The sequence below is a fragment of the Emericellopsis atlantica genome (assembly GCF_019669845.1).
Source record: "Emericellopsis atlantica unplaced genomic scaffold F5Z01scaffold_54, whole genome shotgun sequence".
NCBI lineage: Eukaryota > Fungi > Ascomycota > Sordariomycetes > Hypocreales > Bionectriaceae > Emericellopsis > Emericellopsis atlantica.
In genome coordinates this window covers 25,035-42,150 of record NW_025764756.1, presented here as the reverse complement: position 1 = coordinate 42,150, position 17,116 = coordinate 25,035, and the positions used below count along the sequence as shown (strand labels likewise).

The following is a 17,116-nucleotide window of genomic DNA, read 5'->3' as shown; positions in this document are numbered from 1 at the left end:
GTCAATATTAATTAAGACCGACGCCTGGAAGAGTGGAGCCACTGAGATGGGGTGGAGAGGACTCAGGGCCACCAATCAAGGCGACCGCCTGACCTGACGCCAGCGCTAGCGCAGGAACCACGCCGGGCAGATGACGCCCATTGGCCGACGGGGCTGCCAATAAACCAGGTACCCCTTTTTGATAGCGATGGGACACCGCCAGCCACCCACCAGTCCAGGACTCCAGCCCAGCCACAGTGGCCAATGAGGAGCGGCGTGCCCGTCGACCTCGCGACATCTCACATCTTCATTTGCGCTGTCTTGCCATCGCCCTCGCACGTCCAGCCTGCCCATTCGACGATTGTGCGTGCATGTGCCTCGCTCGCTCGTGGCCTCAGCTCCCGTCCTGTTTGATTGATGCCTGCTGCTCAACGTCCATTCGACCAGGTCGCGCTGCACTAACCCACTGCCGGCAGTCACAAGGTCGCATTGGGCGCGGCTCGTTCTAGGACCTCCCTCTTCAGTCCCATCTAGTCCCTCATTGTCCATCTCCGGACAGCACTGGCCAAGGCAGCCGCACGATACTATTATTATGGCCTCCTCACCTCTTCATGCCCACGCCCAGGGAGACCAAGGCCACCACCGCATGTCGATCCCTGACCAGTTCGAGACCGACACTGTCTCTGCTTCATCTGATCCAACACCCCGGCCCCTCGCTACGACAACCTCCCCATCACCGTCCCCGTCACCGTCCCCGTCACAGTTGCCCCGACCTCAGCGTCAGCACCTCCCACACCGTCTGTCGCATCACCAGCCCTCGGCCTCCATCTCTTCGGACGAACCGTACGACCAACGACACGCTCCATCCCATTCGCAGACGGCCAGCGTCGCAGCAGCACACCAGCCTGTCACCACATCATCCCCGACGAATAGCAGTCACCCGCGTACATCCTCGTCTGCCTCGCGCACCAACATCATCAAGAGGAAGCCGTTGTCCTCGACAGCCCAAGCCTTTGCCATTCGCTTTTCTCAGGGTTCTGCCGCGTCGAGTGTGCCCTCGCCGCTCGACCTCCCCAAGCCAGACCACCGCTTCTCCAGGTCTGGCTCGGTAGACAGCCCAACCCTCTACGAGTATCCCACGTCTAGCCGTAGGGATACATTGTCCGATTTGTGAGTACCTACTACTACGTATACTGCCCACGTCGATCAGAGTACTGACTGGATGGCTCCCCGTGCCGTAGACCAACCTCTGCTGCTGTGAAACACGAAATCCCGTCGGCCGATTCGCAAAGCATTCCAACCACAGAAAACCACAAAATAGACCCAGGGTCCCAGACAGACCAGTCGGACGACGCTCTCTCTGGCTACGACGACTTGCTGTCTGACCTGGCACCCGACGTTGGTTCCGCCGCGACACCCAAGGCTGCTGCGTTCGAGCAACGCGACAGCGATCACGACGTCGTCGACGACGACGACACCAACGACGACGACAAGTCCACGTACTCCGATCCCATCGACCGATACCAGTCCCCGCCTCCCATGTTTGCGGCCAGACCCACGCCACCACACCTACACATACAGACGGACGATTCCTCCGTTACCCAGGACGCCTCACCAAGACCCGACAACGAGTCGCCCTCGTCGGCGCAGCTCAACAAGCCGCTGCCCAAATCACCAAGCGGAGGCGCCCCCTCACCCTTTGCGGCCTTTTTCGGCTGGGGCAACCCATCGCCTTCCGCGACGGAATTCTCTTCCATACCGTCCCCCCAGACCCCGGCCAGGAGGGGGACGGCCCATGACGTGCCGCAGACGCAGCTGATCCGCTCGCTGTCCGACTCCAAGGCGTACGACGGCGCGGGCAATGCCCTCGGCTATTGCGAGTCCTTCCTCTCGACCCCGCCCCCTTCGAGCTACGCGACACCGGCCCTCGTAGAAGAGATGGAGGAAGAACTCAAGGCTATCAGCTCCGAGCTGGCCGGCTCGATCCGTAGGGAGATGGATCTGGAAGATCTCGTGGACCGGCTCCAGGAGCAAGTCAATAACCCCCAGCCCCCGAGCAAGAGGACCAGCGACTACTTTTCAGACTCTGGCTACGGCTCAGTCAAGGCCAGTGAGACGGAGCAGAGCCGTGACGAGGTGGGAAAGGTGCAGAGGAGGTCAGAGCAGGAGAAGGCGTCGATCCGGCTGGAGCTGACGAGCAAGCTGCAAGAGGAGCGGTCGAAGCGACGCGAGCTCGACCAGCAGATCAAGGACCTCGCCGAGCGGGCGTCCCACATTGACCTGGCGCAGATTAACAGTGTCGACGCCAACGAGAGAGTGCGCGACCTCGAGAACACGTGCGAAGATCTCCGGCGCCGCCTGTCGGAGGAGCGGTCTTCCAAGGGCAACTTTGAGGACCTGCTCAAGGCGCTCAAGACGGAGCTGCAGGACGCCTGCAACGAACGCGACAACCTGCGTGACGAGGTGGTGCCCCAGCTCCGGTCCCGGGTGGAGGGTCTCGAGACGGAGGCGGCCGAGTACGCCAACCTGACGTACGAGTCGACCAAGATGCAGCAGGAGCTGCAGACGCTCAAGGAGGAGAACACGACGCTCCGACGGGGCTCGGTCATGGCCGAGGCGCCGTCGCGTGCGTCGCGCGTCATGTCGGGCAGCCTGAGCCGGTCCAACTCGGTTGCGGCGACGATGCGGAGCCAGCGGACGCCCATGGGCCTGTCGCGCTCGAACAGCGTCAAGACGGGGCCGGTCGAGTCGCGCGAGGCGCTGGCCGAACGGCTCAAGGACGTCGAGGCGCAGCGGGATGCGCTCCACGGGGCGCTCAAGAACCTGCTGGAGCGACAAGAGTTCCAGAACCGCGAGTACCAGAAGCGCATCCACCTCCTGGAGACGGAGCGCGAGCGTCTGGTCACCGGGCCGACCAAGCGTGGCGGGTTCGAGCGGGAGATTATGACCCTACGCACCGAGATTAATGTGCTCCGACGTCGTGCTGAAGATGCGCTGGAGCAAAAGTGGCAGGTCGAGAAGGGCCTGGGCGGCCTCAAGATGGATCTCGACAGGGCCGAAGGGGAGATTGCCTCGCTGCGGGCGCTGCTCGACGAGAAGGACATTCTCATCCCCGAGACCTTGGCCCGCGCCAGCAGCTCGAGCAACGGCTCGTCGTCAGGGGCCCCTGTCACGTCCGAGTCCCTCCGCATCGCCTACCAGCAGCTACAGGCGGCCTATAAGGAGTCGCTGGAGCGTATCAAGGAGCTGGAGGCCGGTGTGGCGTCGGACGAGCAGACTCTGCTGGCCATGCAGCGCCTCGAGGATGCCGTCTCGGTGGCCGTGACGGAGCGCGATGAGGTGCGGAACGAGCTGGACGCGCTCCGGCGTCAGTACGACCAAGCGTCTGCCAGCGAGGCCCGGAGCGTCGAGGCGGAGCGGGACATGGCGAGCGACCTGGTGGAGTCGGCGCAGCAGGTGGAGCAGCTCGCCTGCCAGGTGCACCAGCAACTGGCGGCCAACGCGAACCTACGGATGCGTCTCGCGGACGCGGTGACGCGGGGCGACACGGACCGCAAGGCCAACAATGACCGCATCACCAGCCTAATGGAGCGTCTCCGGGGTCTCGAGGACCAGCTCGTGGCGGCGCAGAGCGCGTCAGAGGACAGCGTGAATCGTCACGAAGAGGAGATTGCCAAGCTACGAGATGCGCACAACGGGCACCTCCGGCGCATGGACGGCAGCCCTGCGATGGGGGGACTGCGGTCCCCGGCGCTGCGGACGTCCCGCAAGGGTTCGCTGCTGCCGACGCCAATCAACACCTCGTCCCCATTCCCGGCATCGCCGCGGCTGGCGGCTGTCTCGTTCGAGGACGAGGCGGAGATGGGGGCGCTCCGTGCCAAGGTGCTGGAGCTGGAGAAGGCGCTGTCGGACACGGAGCAGGAGATGCAGGAGGTGGTGACGCGGATGAGCACGGCGCAGGTGGAGGTGCTGAACCTGCAGGAGGAGCGGGACGCGGCGGTGCGTGAGACGAGGCGGCTGCAGAGGGTGCTCGAGGGGGAGCAGATGAGGGCGTTTGAGGATCGGTTCAAGACGCTGCAGGGGAGTGTGGCCGCGTGAAGTGATCTTGGGGACTGACATTACGGATGCATGAGCGATTGGCGTTTTGGCTTTCAAACACACACACACACACACACACACACACACACACATGCACGTATATATAAAATGGGTTTGGGATGCATTGGCCAGCATCGCCAAAGTGGCTTCTGGGAGGCATCGCTTGGGCATAGTGCCGGGGGAAGGCGAGTACGGATACATTCGTGTACATATATCTTCCATGTCCATCTATGTATGGCAATGGGTGTCTGTTGGATCAAAGGAACTAGACAAGCCATATATAATGTATTACATATTTTCAAGAGTTTCATGAGGAGGTGGCCAGTAGTTCTCATTAACCGCCCCATGTGTCCTCGAGCATCCGCAGCGATGCTCGTTGGGGTGCACGTGACGGAGCCCCTGAGGGAGGTTGCAGCGTCGTGCATAGGGATGCGCACGATCTGATATGTGAGGCAGTTGGAGAAATGATATCGTCTTTTCTGTTGAAAAAGAAATAATATCGTCCTGTCAGAGGGTAGTAGTGCACATTGAGATGGAGGCTGGGGCTGGGCGTGGGGGATCCGGCGATCCGCGTCCAGTCTGACTCTTATCTATCCCACGCGAGGACGAAGGACAGGACAGGACCCCTGCCCGATAAGAACCTCATGCGCGAAGCAGCACCTCGGAAATGTCGCTGGAAGAGGCTGCAGCAGTGCAGTCCAGGGAGCCGAATGGACAGTCCATAATGAACGTAGCAAGCTGCCAAGTCAGGTCAGACCAGAGCGCTGAGAGGGAGCTTGACTGAGCGCGTCCATGTCGTTATCAGTGAATAGTAATAGAGGCGCGACAGTGTCTCGATGCCCTTACACATGGAATGCTGGCGCTTATCTCTGCCGGGGTATCTCGACCCTGATTCTACTTTCTGGGGTAGCCAATTCGTCCACGTACGTATTCGCTTTGCGTCAGGACTCAGGCGCGATTGATTGTCGTGGACACGCTGATGCGCTGCGCATCATCGAATGGCAGGCCACACGCGACCACCAGTCCACCACCACCACCACCACCACCACCAGACGGCAGACAGTCGAGCAGAAGCAATGCGAAACCATGTACGTACTACGTACTGTGCTGTACGTGACAGAGCATGCAGCCACGGCGATGGCGGGCTGATTGCTGCTGCTGCTAGTCTAGTAATTGGGCTAGTCAGTTGGTGCATGTGGATGGCGAACGGGCGCTCGAGGCTTTAACTCTGGCCTGGGCCCCTCAGCATCTCCGCCGCAGCCTATCTATCTCTCTTCGTCTCTTCAGTCTACATTCCATTCCATTCCTTCCCACGGGCGGCACTCTCTCCATGTCTCTTCCGACTAGGACATGATTTTTTTTTTCTTCTTCCTCCCCGTCGAACAAGGAGAGCGCTCCCGCTGAACGCAGTCCCTCACCTGCGCCTCACATCATCGACACCATTACTATCATCACCACCACCACCACCACCACCGCTACGCCCTGCCCTCTCGCTCGGTGAGGGACGACTCTCTGGCCCTGGGGGTCCAGTTCGACTGACACTGCGCGATTGTCGTGCCCACCCGCGCACGCGCGCCCAATCTGCCGACCATGGCCGACGACAACCTCGACTACGTCGTCCTCGTGCCCTACAATGGCACCACGGCGCAGGGCGCCAACCCGCTCGACTTTGACGTCAACGTCTGGTACGAGGTACGTTCACAGGCAGCGAGCGCACTTGATTCGACATTACTAACCAACCCGCAGGCCGGCGACATTGCCTGGATCCTCACCTCGACCGCCCTCGTCCTCCTCATGATCCCCGGCGTCGGCTTCTTCTACTCGGGCCTCGCTCGCCGCAAGTCCGCCCTCTCCCTCATCTGGCTCTCCGTCATGGCCGCCGGCGTCACTTGCTTCCAGTGGTTCTTCTGGGGCTACTCCCTCACCTTCTCCCACACCGCGGGGCCCTACATTGGCAACCTCGACAACTTTGCCCTCATTAACGTCCTCGCCCGCCCCTCGGTCGGCTCCGAGCGCATCCCCGACCTGCTCTTCGCCGTCTACCAGGGCATGTTCTCCGCCCTCACCGTCGCCCTCGCCACCGGCGCCGTCGCCGAGCGCGGCCGCATGCTGCCCTGCGTCGTCTTCATGTTCATCTGGGCCACCGTCATCTACGACCCCATTGCCTGCTGGACATGGAACCCGTCCGGCTGGTCCAACCGCATGGGTGGCCTCGACTTTGCCGGCGGCACCCCCGTCCACATCGCCTCCGGCTCCGCCGCCCTCGCCTACTCCATGATGCTCGGCAAGCGCCGCGGCCACGGCACCCACGAGCTCAACTATCGCCCCCACAACGTCACGCACATTGTCGTCGGCACCGTCTTCCTCTGGGTTGGCTGGTTCGGCTTCAACGCCGGCTCCGCCCTCTCCGCCAACCTGCGCGCCGTCCTCGCCGCCGTCAACACCAACCTCGCCGCCTGCGTCGGCGGCATGACCTGGTGCCTCCTCGACTTCCGCCTCGAGAAGAAGTGGTCCACCGTCGGCTTCTGCTCCGGCGTCGTCGCCGGCCTCGTCTCCATCACACCCGGCTCCGGCTTCGTGCCCCCCTGGTCCGCCGTCCTCTTTGGCTTCTTTGGCGCCTCCTTCTCCAACTACGCCACCAAGCTCAAGTTCCTCCTCCGCGTCGACGACGCCCTCGACATCTTCGCCGTCCACGGCGTCGGCGGCCTCGTCGGCAACCTCCTCACCGCCTTCTTTGCCGCCGACTACGTCGCTGCCCTCGACGGCGTCACCCGCATCGAGGGCGGCTGGCTCAACCACCACTGGATCCAGCTCGCCCACCAGCTCGCCGACTCGGTGGCCGGCGGCGCCTACTCCTTTGTCGGCACCGCCCTCATTCTTTTCGTCCTCAACCTGATTCCGGGCCTGCGCATCCGCGCCTCCGAGGACTCTGAGATTCTGGGCATGGACGACACCGAGATTGGCGAGTTTGCCTATGACTACGTCGAGCTCACCCGCGAGGTCCTCAATGACGTCGACCACGAGGCTGGCAGTCGCTATTCGGCCGACCCCGCCGCCTTTCATCACATGGAGAAGCACAACATGCAGCTCATGGGACTGGGCCCGGGGTTGGGGCCTGGGCCGGCAGGGCCCAATATGTACGCTGCCAACGGGGGGCCGTCAGGCATGGCGGGGCATGCCATGTGATTGAATGAAGCGTAGCAATCTATTTTCTGTTTTGGCCATGCAGGCAGTATATATACCTGAGATACCCTATTTATGATTGTTACATACATGTTTTATGGTGTATGTTGTGACTTGTTCCGCAGCCAGGTGACGTGGTGGTTCACGCTCCATCATCTCACGTGACCACTCTAGCTCACCTCGAGCCAGGCAACCATCCTCACTCCTCACTTCACTCACTCACTCACATAGACACGTGTAGCCTGCACCAGATATGGAGCTCCCTCACCATGACTACTTCCTCCTTTCATCAACACCCCTCGAGAGCCCGACATGACAATGGACGGCACCATCTCCCTCGCCGATAAGCGATACCTGTTCAAAAAGCTGGAAACACCCACCGACGATGCATTGAGCCTAGAGGAAATATCGCTGCGTCGTGATTGCGATGACTTCTTCAAACCCAAGCCCAAACGACCTTCACCACCGACGTCGGCGAGGGCAGCGCCGCACACGACACCCAGAAGAGTCTCATCGGCGCCCCAGGCACTGAAGCAGGGCGACGCATCCAAGGTCATCCAAAACACACCTGCAAGCGCCTACGCACGCAAAGGAGTGCTTCACAGCTTGCTCCAAGGCACAGAATCCGATGACACGGCCATCGCCATCCCTGCCTCGATCCATCGTCTTCAACGCAGCGAGACGGCGCCGCTCCCACTGCCGAAACGAATGACGAGTGAGTATGAGACCGAGACGCCGACAGTCACAAAGCGGCGGCGGCGAAAGGACAACGACGTACCACCGAGACCAGAGAGCGAGCAGATCTTCCAGGATCTAGTGTTTTACTATGTGCCCAACAACGACATTGCCCCCGCGCGGAGGATGAGAATGGCCAAGGCAAAGGCATGCGGTGCGACCAGAACAGAATTTGCTTCGGGGGCCACCCACTTTATCGTGGACAAGGCGCTCACGTTTCAAGATGTGGAGGCCCACCGGGCCACGGCGACACGAGGGGTGGCTGTCGTGAACGAGGACTGGCCGCTGGACTGCATGCAGTTCAGGACCATACTGGATGTCGGGCAGAAGAAGTACTTGCTGCGCGGACAGCCCGACGCCCTGCCGCCCGCAGGTGAAGCAGCAGCACCGCCAACGAGCTCGGGGGAATCGGCGCGTTCGCTGCAGCTGAAGCCGCCGCAGAGGAACCCGAAGAAGTGGGATTACGTACCGCCCAGAGGGACGCCCGGGAGGAGTGAAGAGTCTTCCCTGGAAGCCGGGCCGCGCGGTGGCGAGTCACAGCCTGTGGTTCTCGACCTGGGCGCTATGGTGGAACCGACTGCCACCCATGTGGAGAGCTCAACACCGCTCCAAGACGCCAAGGGCGACGAGTTGTCCAGCGTCATCGACTTGATGCAGGAGTATAGGGAACTCCCACTCGATGCCGAAGAGCATGACGATGAAGACGCGCGCTCCAACGCCGGGACAGTCGAAGACATATCCAGCGCAGACGAAGAGGCGGGCTCCGAGGGAGAACGCAGCCGCACAGCACCCCGTCCCACATTGCGAGGCAAGAAGATGCGCTTCGAGGAGCGGTTCGCGTGCAATCAAGCCACGGCGCAGGACGCCCGCCCCGACAACCCGAACGCCAGGACGATGGAGGTGCTGCAGCAGATGGCGAGCTACTACGACCGCATCAACGACAATTGGCGCACCATAGCCTATCGGAAGGCCATCAGCACCCTAAAGCGGCAGGACGTGCGCATCACCACAGAACAGGAGGCGCTCCGACTGCCGGGCGTCGGTCCACGGCTGGCGCAGAAGATTGAGGAGATTGTCACGACGGACCGTCTTCGACGGCTCGAGTACGCGGAGGATGACCCCATGGGCAAGGTGCTACAGCTGTTCATGGGCATCTACGGTGTTGGCAACAAGCAGGCACAGCAGTGGATCGCGCAGGGGTTCCGGACGCTGGACGATCTGAAGAGGGACGCCAGGCTGTCTGCCAATCAGCTCATCGGCATAGAGCGGTATGACGACCTGCAGCAGCGCATACCGAGACACGAGGTGGAAGCGCTCGGCAGCATTGTGAAGAAGACCGCCGCAGGGATCGACGCTGCCGTAGAGATTATCATCGGGGGTAGCTATCGACGCGGGTCCCAGACGTCGGGCGACATTGACATTGTGGTGACCAAGCCCGGCACGGAGGTGTCTGGCGACCTGGTGCCGTTTCTCGACACGCTCACGAGGACCCTCGAGGCGCGCGGGTTTCTGGTGGCGTGCCTGGCCTCGTCGCGGTCCGCCGAGGGTAGCAAGTGGCACGGATGCTGCGTGCTGCCATCGTCGTCGTCGTCTTCGACAGAGCAACGTCACCCCTGGCGACGCATCGATTTCCTGCTGGTGCCGGAGACGGAGCTGGGCGCGGCGCTCCTCTACTTTACGGGCAACGACATTTTCAACCGCAGCATGCGCCTGCTCGCCAGCAGAAAGGGGATGCGGCTGAACCAGCGCGGTCTCTACCGGAATGTGCTGCGCGGTGCCGCGGGGGCCAGGGTGACCGAGGGGGAGCTCGTCGAGGGGCGGGACGAGAGGAGGATCTTTGAGCTTCTGGGTGTCCAGTGGCGCGAGCCGCACGAGCGGTGGTGCTAGGGAGGCGGTAATTAGGGAGCGTGTCTGTCCAGTATTATAATGATCAGTGGTGTTGCTATGATGCTACCTACAACTAATAGTCCGAGACTGCCTGTCACATGCCAATTGCCCCGCCCGTTGCACTAACAATTTCCCCCACAGAGACGTCATGGGTCCCTGTGGAGGCGGAACCGGACTGGAATTGGCAGGAGCCCTCGGCGGCCCGTGCGCCTGCCTGAATACCCGCCTGTGGCCCGAGGCTCGCAAGCGGCATGCCATCCATGGACCATCTCCAACCACGACAAGACGTCCATTCTCCATCCCCCAGTCTTGCTCCATGATTGCTTCATGATACCTACTGCGAAGCTTCGCGTTCTGCCCTGAACGCTACTCCACAGCCTCGTCGACTGGACCTCCCAAGACCTACGCGACTGCCATTCACCCATCCATCCATCTGCAGCCGCTACCAGCCGAGGCGCAACTCACCACCGCGCTCACCATCACCATGGCCTCCACCCTCGACGGCATCAAGGTAATGTGTCCTATGCCGCGCAGCCTCCACGCAGAGACTGACAAAAACTACAGGCCGCCCTCGAGCAGATTGTCCGCGACCCCAAATACCACGACGTCCTCTCCCTCGTCAAGACTGCCCGCAATGGCGCCGTGTACGGGACCAAAGTGCGCTTTCCCCACGCGCTCGTGTACGTGTCTACTGCGAAATGATGAAAATAATAGCTAACATGATCTCAGCATGATCTTTCTTTTCCGATCGGGAACGTACGTTAACCTGCTCCTTACCACCAGCCGGACCTAACCTGTTTCGTGCACAGCTTTCGACAAAAAGTCGGCCTTGTGCTGCGCGCAACGAGACACCACGCCTCCAACCTGGCCCGCTTTGCCAGTATATACAAGCTCACCATGATGGCGCTGAAGCGATTCGGTCCCACGCCCGGCAAGGAAGGTCAGTGGATTCGCTCTGCTCTGCGCTGCTCTGCCGCTCCAAGCATAGCAGCACCCCCAGAATGACTCGACACTAACAGAGAGCAAGGTCCCTACGACTCCTTCTTCGCCGGCCTCCTGGGCGGCTACTTTGTCTTTGGCGGCCGCTCCCCGCGCACGGGCAAGATCTCCTCGGTCAACCAGCAGATTGTCATCTACATCTTTGCCCGCGTCGCCCTCGCGCTCGCCCGCATCGCCGTCAAGCCGGGCCACGGCCTGCCCCTCGTCTCCGCCGAGCCGCTGCACTCCAGGATCAGCTACTACGCCTGGCCGGCGTTTGCCAGTCTCAGCTGGGGCGCCGTCATGCTGCTGTTCAAGCACCACCCCGAGGACCTGCAGTCGAGCCTGCGCAGCAGCATGACGTACATCTACAAGGACTGCGACAGCTGGGATGACCTGCGCACGTTGGTGTGGCACAACAAATAGAGCGGGGGTTTTAACACTATCTAGACTTTTCATGCCTTGGACTGGATGCACTTTTGGATATTCGATTGGCGTTTGATGGGCTTTGCATGGCCAACAGCAGCATGTTTTGAAGGGCGCATGGATTTCGGGTAGAGGATGGATGACCACATGATGTATACATCTGTATATATACACGCACATATATACACTGCTATGCCTGCCAAGGGAGACGGAGAATAGGTTTGCGCCTGACCACCCGTGTACCGTCAAACAAGCAGTGGACGCCTGGTTCGTATCTATCCGGGCTACGCCCGGGCACGCCCCTCGACCAGGCCTGCACCCTCGAGCGCAGGTCAGCGTCCACGGCCGAGGCGCTAAACCACCGTCCAAGGCGGTTCGCCCAGGATCCCAAGACGACAGACTGCCAGGGCACCTGTCCACGCCGGACGCGGTCGTATTCCTCTGGCGTCCGTGCCAGACGCACGCTTGGGTTCATCCAGACGCCCCTCGCCCCCGCCCTGTCGACCTGCAGCAAGCACGTCTCGTCCGCTTCGATGCGCTTGTCGGCAAGCGAATCGTCAATGGCCCGGAAAGCAAGGTTCACGTCGTTGTCGTAGAATGGCGCAGCGTTCATGGCCACGAGGCCGCCCCAGCAGGACCGGACGGCGACAGGGGCCCCCTTTTGCACGGCAGCGCGGGATGTCGGGGACAGAAACCACGGCCAGCGGCTCGATAGGATCGGATTCCCCTGATCGTCGCGGGTAGCCGTGGCCTCTGCGAGACGCGAGGACGGATCGAGCGTCGTGGCGCATGCCGTCGTATAGTTGCCCCCGCGGGTGTTGAGCAGCTCGACGACGTCGTCCGGCTCGAAGATGGCGTGGTCATCCACCCACAATATCCTGTCAAACGTCCTGCCCTCTTCCTGCTGGAGACGTCTCAGCGGCACCAGGGCTTCGTTCCGGAGGCTGGCCAGCAGCGGTGTCTCCCGGAATGCCCACTGCCTCTCCCGCTCGAGCCACAGCCATCCACCCTTCATGTTCCGCGGCACGGGTGGGTTGTCGACCAGCGTCGCCAGCTCGTGGCCCGTCATGCCGTAGGTGAATGTGTTGCTGGCGCCGAGCCGCTCCAGTCCGAGCTGCAGCTGCCTCAGCTCGTTGCGGGTGCCGTCGCTCGAGTAGGCCTCGGCGATGGATACGTGGACAGAGCTGTCCTGGCCCAGGGCCTCGACGAGCCGCAGCAGTGCGTCACTCCACGAGGCGTGCAGTAGGGGCGCCGAGTCTCGGTGTATCGAGGCAATGAAGATGTCGCCCCCGTTCTCGGCCGTGTGTCGCGGGCTCACGGGTGACGACAGAGAAGCCGGAGCAGCCGGGCGGCTTGCCACGAGGAGCAGCGCATCGAGGAGGAGCAAGGTGAGGAGAGCGATGATGATACGGAGAAGAGGGAGCCGTCGCAGGCGGACAGGTCGGATGAGCATCGCATCCTCAGCATGCACGCATCATGGGCGGTCGACCGTCTGGATCAAGTGGGAGGAAATGGTGCTGCTGCTGGCTGAGGCGAGTCTGAGGCACTGGTGGGCGGGCTTGGCCATGCACCGGGAGGCTCGGCAGCTCCAGTCTCGTATTGGCATTGACGCGGCGCCTGGGACCGTTGCAATGGGTTTCATGAGGCGCTGGAATGGGACCTGAGACATTGCATAAGCTTAATTGTAACTTCAGACTCGAGCTAATGAATCTAGCTACCCGTTGATACACGCGAGTCGTGCGAAGCAGGCACGTGTACATGTAGCTGTGTAAGTGCATCCAGGCCGCAGATCATTCAAGTGAGTCAGGGATTGTGCATGGCTCGATCCAAAGTGCGCACGTGACCTTCAATTCACCCCTTCAACCCTTCAAAGCTTTGACGACAGGGACTTTGGGAGCGCAAGGAGACGCCTGTTCACCAAGTCGACTGCCTGCCTCGCCAGGCCCCAGCTGAAGGCATAGCCACCGCTGCCCGTCCCATACGCGTGGATCACGCACTGGCCGCCCAGCTCCTCCTCCTCGAGCCTCACGGTCTTCCTATACGGCCGGACGCCGACGAGGTCTCGGATGATCTCCAAGTCCTTGACGTCGGAAGACGGGAAGTGCTGCGGCAGGTTCTCGCTTATGCGACGTACGATCTGCAGTCATCATGTCAGCTCATTCATAGGGCGTCGCTCGTCTGGGCTTACTCACATCTTGTCTCGTCGCCTCGCTGGCGCGAGGATCCGTGCTCCCCGTGTCCTTGATGCCACCGAGAACAGCCGTCCCGTCCCCCCGTGCGAGGTGATATGTGTAGGCCTCGCCTCGCCGGATCCACAGCTCGTCAAAGTTGCTTCGCACCAGCACCGTCTGCCCGCGCACGGGGCTCATGGTGTGGTCCTGGACATCTTTCAGATACATCGGTCCACTGCCGCTGGCGTTGATGAGCACATCGTGCCCCATGCCCTTGAGATCAGCGAGTGAGCGGACAGTCGCCCTCTCGAACGTGACGCCCTTCGCCTCAAGACGCTTGCGCAGCCACGGCAGGAGGATGGACGGCGTCAAGATGATGGTTGTGTAGGAGACGCCCAACTTGGCCCCCGGTGGGAGCTCCCCTTTGTCCATGACCCTAAAGTCAGGCACCCTGTCTCTGTACCAGATGTCCTCCAGGGATGCATAGTCAAAAACATCGTAGACCACCGTCTTCTTGACACTCGACGCGGGGAACCGCTCGGCCAGATGGAGCCAGTACGCCAGCGCGTCGAGCTGCATCGTCTGCTCCGAGGGGGTTGATCCCTCCTCCGCTACCCAGCAGGCACCGGCCCATGGACTGGCCCATTCTATGTTGTCTGGATCGCCGGGGAGGTTGCGCGCCACGATGGTCACCTCGCAGTGCTTGGGCAGCGTGGCCGCAATGGCCATGCCCGTGATGCTGTGACTTGGGTCAGTAGGTTCAATGCTTGGTAGATCGACCTGGAGAGCTCACCCGGCGCCTAGGATCGTGACTTTGGTCATCTTACAGGACAGTGCCAATGTCTGATTTCATGAAGAATGACTGGGCATGTAAAGGAACATGCCAAAGCCAGCCCCAATGCACGTGCGCAAGGTAGGCTGGATGACTTCTGCCTGTAGTTACCCCACCAAGACTCGCCCCGCCCACCGCGGTGAAGCTGCAGCTACTCCACATTCTGCCATCCTGCCATCAGCAATCATCGTCACTCGCTTCGAGAGCTGTAGCACACACAGCCAACGCCTCCGAAAACCCTCCCCATTGAAGACGGATCAAAGACACTCGACACTCGGCATCATGGCGCCAGATCCGGCTGTCCTGCAAAGACTCCAGGTCATCGCATCCAAACCCATCGACCAACAGCCCGCCCTCTACGAGAATGCCCTCGCCTACATCTGCGACAGCTCCTCAGCGGACGCGACGGCCGACAACTTTATCGCCGTCATCTCCACGCTTTTCGAGCATCCCTCTGGCGTGGTCATGTCTCGATCCGTCCTCGCCGCGTTTGTAGCACGACTGAGGGACCTCAAAAACCATGACCTCTGGATCGACGTCGGCAATCGCACCCTGGACATTCTGGCCGCGCAGTCCGCCGTCTTCCCCGATGCCGTCGCCGTCCTGCGCGAGCTCATCGCCACGGCGCACGAGAACAATGAAGACTTTGTCGAGGCGGCCAAGGTCCTGGCCGACATCCCCCTCGACTCGTCACAGCGCCAGGTCACCGTCCAGGAGCGCGCCACGACCTGGATCCGCATCGTCCGCAACTACCTCGAGGTCGACGACAGCACCGCCGCGAGCGCCTACATCTCCAAGCTCAAGAACATTATGCACCGGGTCCAGGACCAGGGCCTGACGCTGCACTTCAACCTGTCCCAGGCACGCATCCTCGACGCGCAGCGCGAGTTCCTCTCGGCGGCCAACAAGTACCACGAGATCAGCTTCTCGCTCGCCATCGCGGAGGAGGAGAGGCTGCACACGCTGAGCATGGCAGCCAAGTGTGCCATTCTGGCGCCAGCCGGGCCGCTGCGAAGTCGGACGCTGGGCCGACTCTACAAAGACGAGCGGTCGGCGCAGCTGGACGAGTTTGGGATCCTGGAGAAGATCTTCCTGGACAGGGTGCTCACAGCCAAAGAGGTCGAGACCTTTGCCGAGGGTCTGCAGCCACACCAGCTGGCGACCACGGCGGACGGCACGACCGTCCTGGCCAAGGCGGTCATGGAGCACAATCTGCTCGGCGTCTCCAAGCTGTATAGCAACATTCGATTCGACGCCCTCGGGTCGCTCCTGGGTCTGGACGCCAACAGGGCGGAGGAGACGACGGCGAGGATGATTGAGCAGGGCCGACTGGCGGGGCGGATCGATCAACTCGGAGGGCTCGTCTACTTTGACGGTGGCGAGGCCTCTGGTCAGAAGGGGAGTGGCCGCACAGAGACTGTCGTGGGCAAGGAGATGAGGCGATGGGACGCCAATGTGGAGAGTCTGTCAGAGGAGGTTGAGAATATCACAAACGCGCTCGACGAGCAATTCCCGGTAAGCTGGACACTCCCGCGAACCCGCGAAGGACATGGACCTCTGGCTAACTTTCTCAGGCTTTCGTCGAGGCAAATCTGGCCTAGGGCGGCATAGAACGGAATAAAGACGGGGGGAACGGGAACAAATAGGCATCAAGAGGGCATGGCATGGCGCAAACGGGCACGGTTCATTCAAAAACACAGCATAGGACAGGGCTTTCTTTCGCAAGCGACGCTAGTAGCGTGCATCATGGCGTATACATTCACTCCAGGTCCCTCTTCCTCACGACGACGTAACCTGCCTTGATGTCTCGTTTGTCGGCGCCGTCGCCCTCCTCTTCAAAGACCCGGTCGTCATCCTCGTACTTGGTCGGCCTCCTCGCTGCCGACGACGGCTTGCTTGATGAGTAGCGATCCTTGCTCGTCGTCTTTTGCAGGTCCTGCTTGAGCAAGGGGATGAACGCATCCGCGATATGGGCGCCCATCCAGTTGTACCCATCCACCGTCAAATGCAGACCATCATCCCACAGCGTGTCCTGCTCATCTTCGGTGAGAGAGTGGTACGGTATATGTGATCGTAGATCAAAGGCATGGCTAGACTTGCTGTCAGCTCAACACATCTCTGTGATAGCTCACCCAGCCTCAACTCACTAGTTCTCAGCCTGGTAGCTCATGATACGGTCGTTGACAATCTTCCTCGCGCGATCCAGCCGTTCGTGCCGGGCGCCGCACTCAGGAATCGTCAGGGCCAGGATCTTGCACCCTTTTCGAAGGACGCGGTGCCAATGGTCGTGCAGAGCCTGAAATATGTCCTCTGGCGACACGAACGAGCCAAGATCACTGTCGTCGTGTTTAGTCCTGTCTGTCTACATGTGGCAGCAACGAATGGAGGAAACGCACTTTGTCCCACCGAGCATGATCACCCAGTCGTAGGTCCTTTTCTCTACTAACACGCAGGGAGGAACGTCAGCTTGGCAGATGTAGCGGGCCTGGTAGGCAAGGCCATACATTCCACTTCCAGCCTGGACCTGAACGAGTCTTCACCGGCACATTCTCCTGGTTCCCCGTTTGTGAAGACCTCGAATCGTGTGCCCGGCGGCAGCTCCTGGGCTATGCGGTCTTGTAGACAGATGGAGTAGGGGTGGGAAGTGTATCCCCAGTCGCAGTACCCGCTGGTGAGGGAGTCGCCAAAGCACAAGATGTTGCAGGGACGAGAAGTCATGGTGGTGGTGTTACTGTCCGTGGAGTTGCGCGGTTCGTTTTGGAGATCTCAGATCAATATCAATACAGTAGCAAATGGGCTTGGATGGAAGAGCATGCAAGGTGTAAGT

At 61.1% G+C, this 17,116-nt stretch overlaps 8 protein-coding genes across 8 annotated transcripts; 5 read left to right on the top strand and 3 right to left on the bottom strand.

Moving 5' to 3' along the window:
* Positions 1–625: 625 nt before the first annotated feature.
* F5Z01DRAFT_631308 (intracellular protein transport protein) lies at positions 626–4,077 on the top strand (the record flags this gene model as incomplete). Its single annotated transcript, XM_046261777.1, has 2 exons — positions 626–1,140; positions 1,221–4,077. The coding sequence occupies 2 exons, from the start codon at positions 626–628 to the stop codon at positions 4,075–4,077; spliced, it is 3,372 nt and encodes a 1,123-aa protein (XP_046113583.1).
* Positions 4,078–5,667: 1,590 nt separating this feature from the next.
* F5Z01DRAFT_678495 (ammonium transporter 1) lies at positions 5,668–7,263 on the top strand (the record flags this gene model as incomplete). Its single annotated transcript, XM_046265451.1, has 2 exons — positions 5,668–5,769; positions 5,824–7,263. 2 exons carry the CDS (start codon positions 5,668–5,670, stop codon positions 7,261–7,263), a joined length of 1,542 nt encoding a protein of 513 aa, XP_046113582.1.
* A 98-nt stretch (positions 7,264–7,361) lies between these two features.
* On the top strand, positions 7,362–9,948 carry F5Z01DRAFT_668554 (uncharacterized protein). Its single transcript, XM_046264360.1, has one exon. The coding sequence runs from the start codon at positions 7,573–7,575 to the stop codon at positions 9,880–9,882; it is 2,310 nt and encodes a 769-aa protein (XP_046113581.1). The 5' UTR covers positions 7,362–7,572; the 3' UTR covers positions 9,883–9,948.
* Positions 9,949–10,124: 176 nt separating this feature from the next.
* F5Z01DRAFT_471573 (Tim17/Tim22/Tim23/Pmp24 family-domain-containing protein) lies at positions 10,125–11,381 on the top strand. The gene is made up of 5 exons (XM_046259997.1): positions 10,125–10,393; positions 10,447–10,562; positions 10,612–10,638; positions 10,692–10,822; positions 10,910–11,381. Exons 1-5 carry the CDS (start codon positions 10,367–10,369, stop codon positions 11,284–11,286), a joined length of 678 nt encoding a protein of 225 aa, XP_046113580.1. The 5' UTR covers positions 10,125–10,366; the 3' UTR covers positions 11,287–11,381.
* Positions 11,382–11,476: 95 nt separating this feature from the next.
* Positions 11,477–12,739, bottom strand: F5Z01DRAFT_678492 (polysaccharide export protein; the record flags this gene model as incomplete). The annotated part of the gene is made up of 1 exon (XM_046265450.1): positions 11,477–12,739. One exon carries the CDS (start codon positions 12,737–12,739, stop codon positions 11,477–11,479), a length of 1,263 nt encoding a protein of 420 aa, XP_046113579.1.
* A 414-nt stretch (positions 12,740–13,153) lies between these two features.
* On the bottom strand, positions 13,154–14,186 carry F5Z01DRAFT_640993 (uncharacterized protein; the record flags this gene model as incomplete). Its single annotated transcript, XM_046262557.1, has 2 exons — positions 13,154–13,423; positions 13,479–14,186. 2 exons carry the CDS (start codon positions 14,184–14,186, stop codon positions 13,154–13,156), a joined length of 978 nt encoding a protein of 325 aa, XP_046113578.1.
* Positions 14,187–14,373: 187 nt separating this feature from the next.
* Positions 14,374–16,056, top strand: F5Z01DRAFT_668548 (uncharacterized protein). The gene is made up of 2 exons (XM_046264359.1): positions 14,374–15,804; positions 15,864–16,056. The coding sequence occupies exons 1-2, from the start codon at positions 14,380–14,382 to the stop codon at positions 15,888–15,890; spliced, it is 1,452 nt and encodes a 483-aa protein (XP_046113577.1). The 5' UTR covers positions 14,374–14,379; the 3' UTR covers positions 15,891–16,056.
* F5Z01DRAFT_470619 (putative GDSL-like lipase/acylhydrolase) lies at positions 15,975–17,111 on the bottom strand. Its single transcript, XM_046259992.1, has 4 exons — positions 16,794–17,111; positions 16,686–16,731; positions 16,437–16,625; positions 15,975–16,379 (listed from the first exon to the last, which is right to left on the bottom strand). The coding sequence occupies exons 1-4, from the start codon at positions 17,005–17,007 to the stop codon at positions 16,049–16,051; spliced, it is 780 nt and encodes a 259-aa protein (XP_046113576.1). The 5' UTR covers positions 17,008–17,111; the 3' UTR covers positions 15,975–16,048.
* Between the last annotated feature and the right edge of the window lie 5 nt (positions 17,112–17,116).

Coding starts and splice junctions, on each gene's coding strand:
- F5Z01DRAFT_668554 (XM_046264360.1), top strand. CDS start 7,573: ATGACAATGGACGGCACCATCTCCCTCGCCGATAAGCGATACCTGTTC.
- F5Z01DRAFT_471573 (XM_046259997.1), top strand. CDS start 10,367: ATGGCCTCCACCCTCGACGGCATCAAG. Junction 10,639..10,691: donor TTTCTTTTCCGATCGGGAAC/GTACGTTAACCT, acceptor TTTCGTGCACAG/CTTTCGACAAAAAGTCGGCC. Junction 10,823..10,909: donor TCCCACGCCCGGCAAGGAAG/GTCAGTGGATTC, acceptor ACAGAGAGCAAG/GTCCCTACGACTCCTTCTTC.
- F5Z01DRAFT_668548 (XM_046264359.1), top strand. CDS start 14,380: ATGACTTCTGCCTGTAGTTACCCCACCAAGACTCGCCCCGCCCACCGC. Junction 15,805..15,863: donor CGCTCGACGAGCAATTCCCG/GTAAGCTGGACA, acceptor TAACTTTCTCAG/GCTTTCGTCGAGGCAAATCT.
- F5Z01DRAFT_470619 (XM_046259992.1), bottom strand. CDS start 17,007: ATGACTTCTCGTCCCTGCAACATCTTGTGCTTTGGCGACTCCCTCACC. Junction 16,732..16,793: donor GTCCAGGCTGGAAGTGGAAT/GTATGGCCTTGC, acceptor CCTGCGTGTTAG/TAGAGAAAAGGACCTACGAC. Junction 16,380..16,436: donor AGCTACCAGGCTGAGAACTA/GTGAGTTGAGGC, acceptor CAGCAAGTCTAG/CCATGCCTTTGATCTACGAT.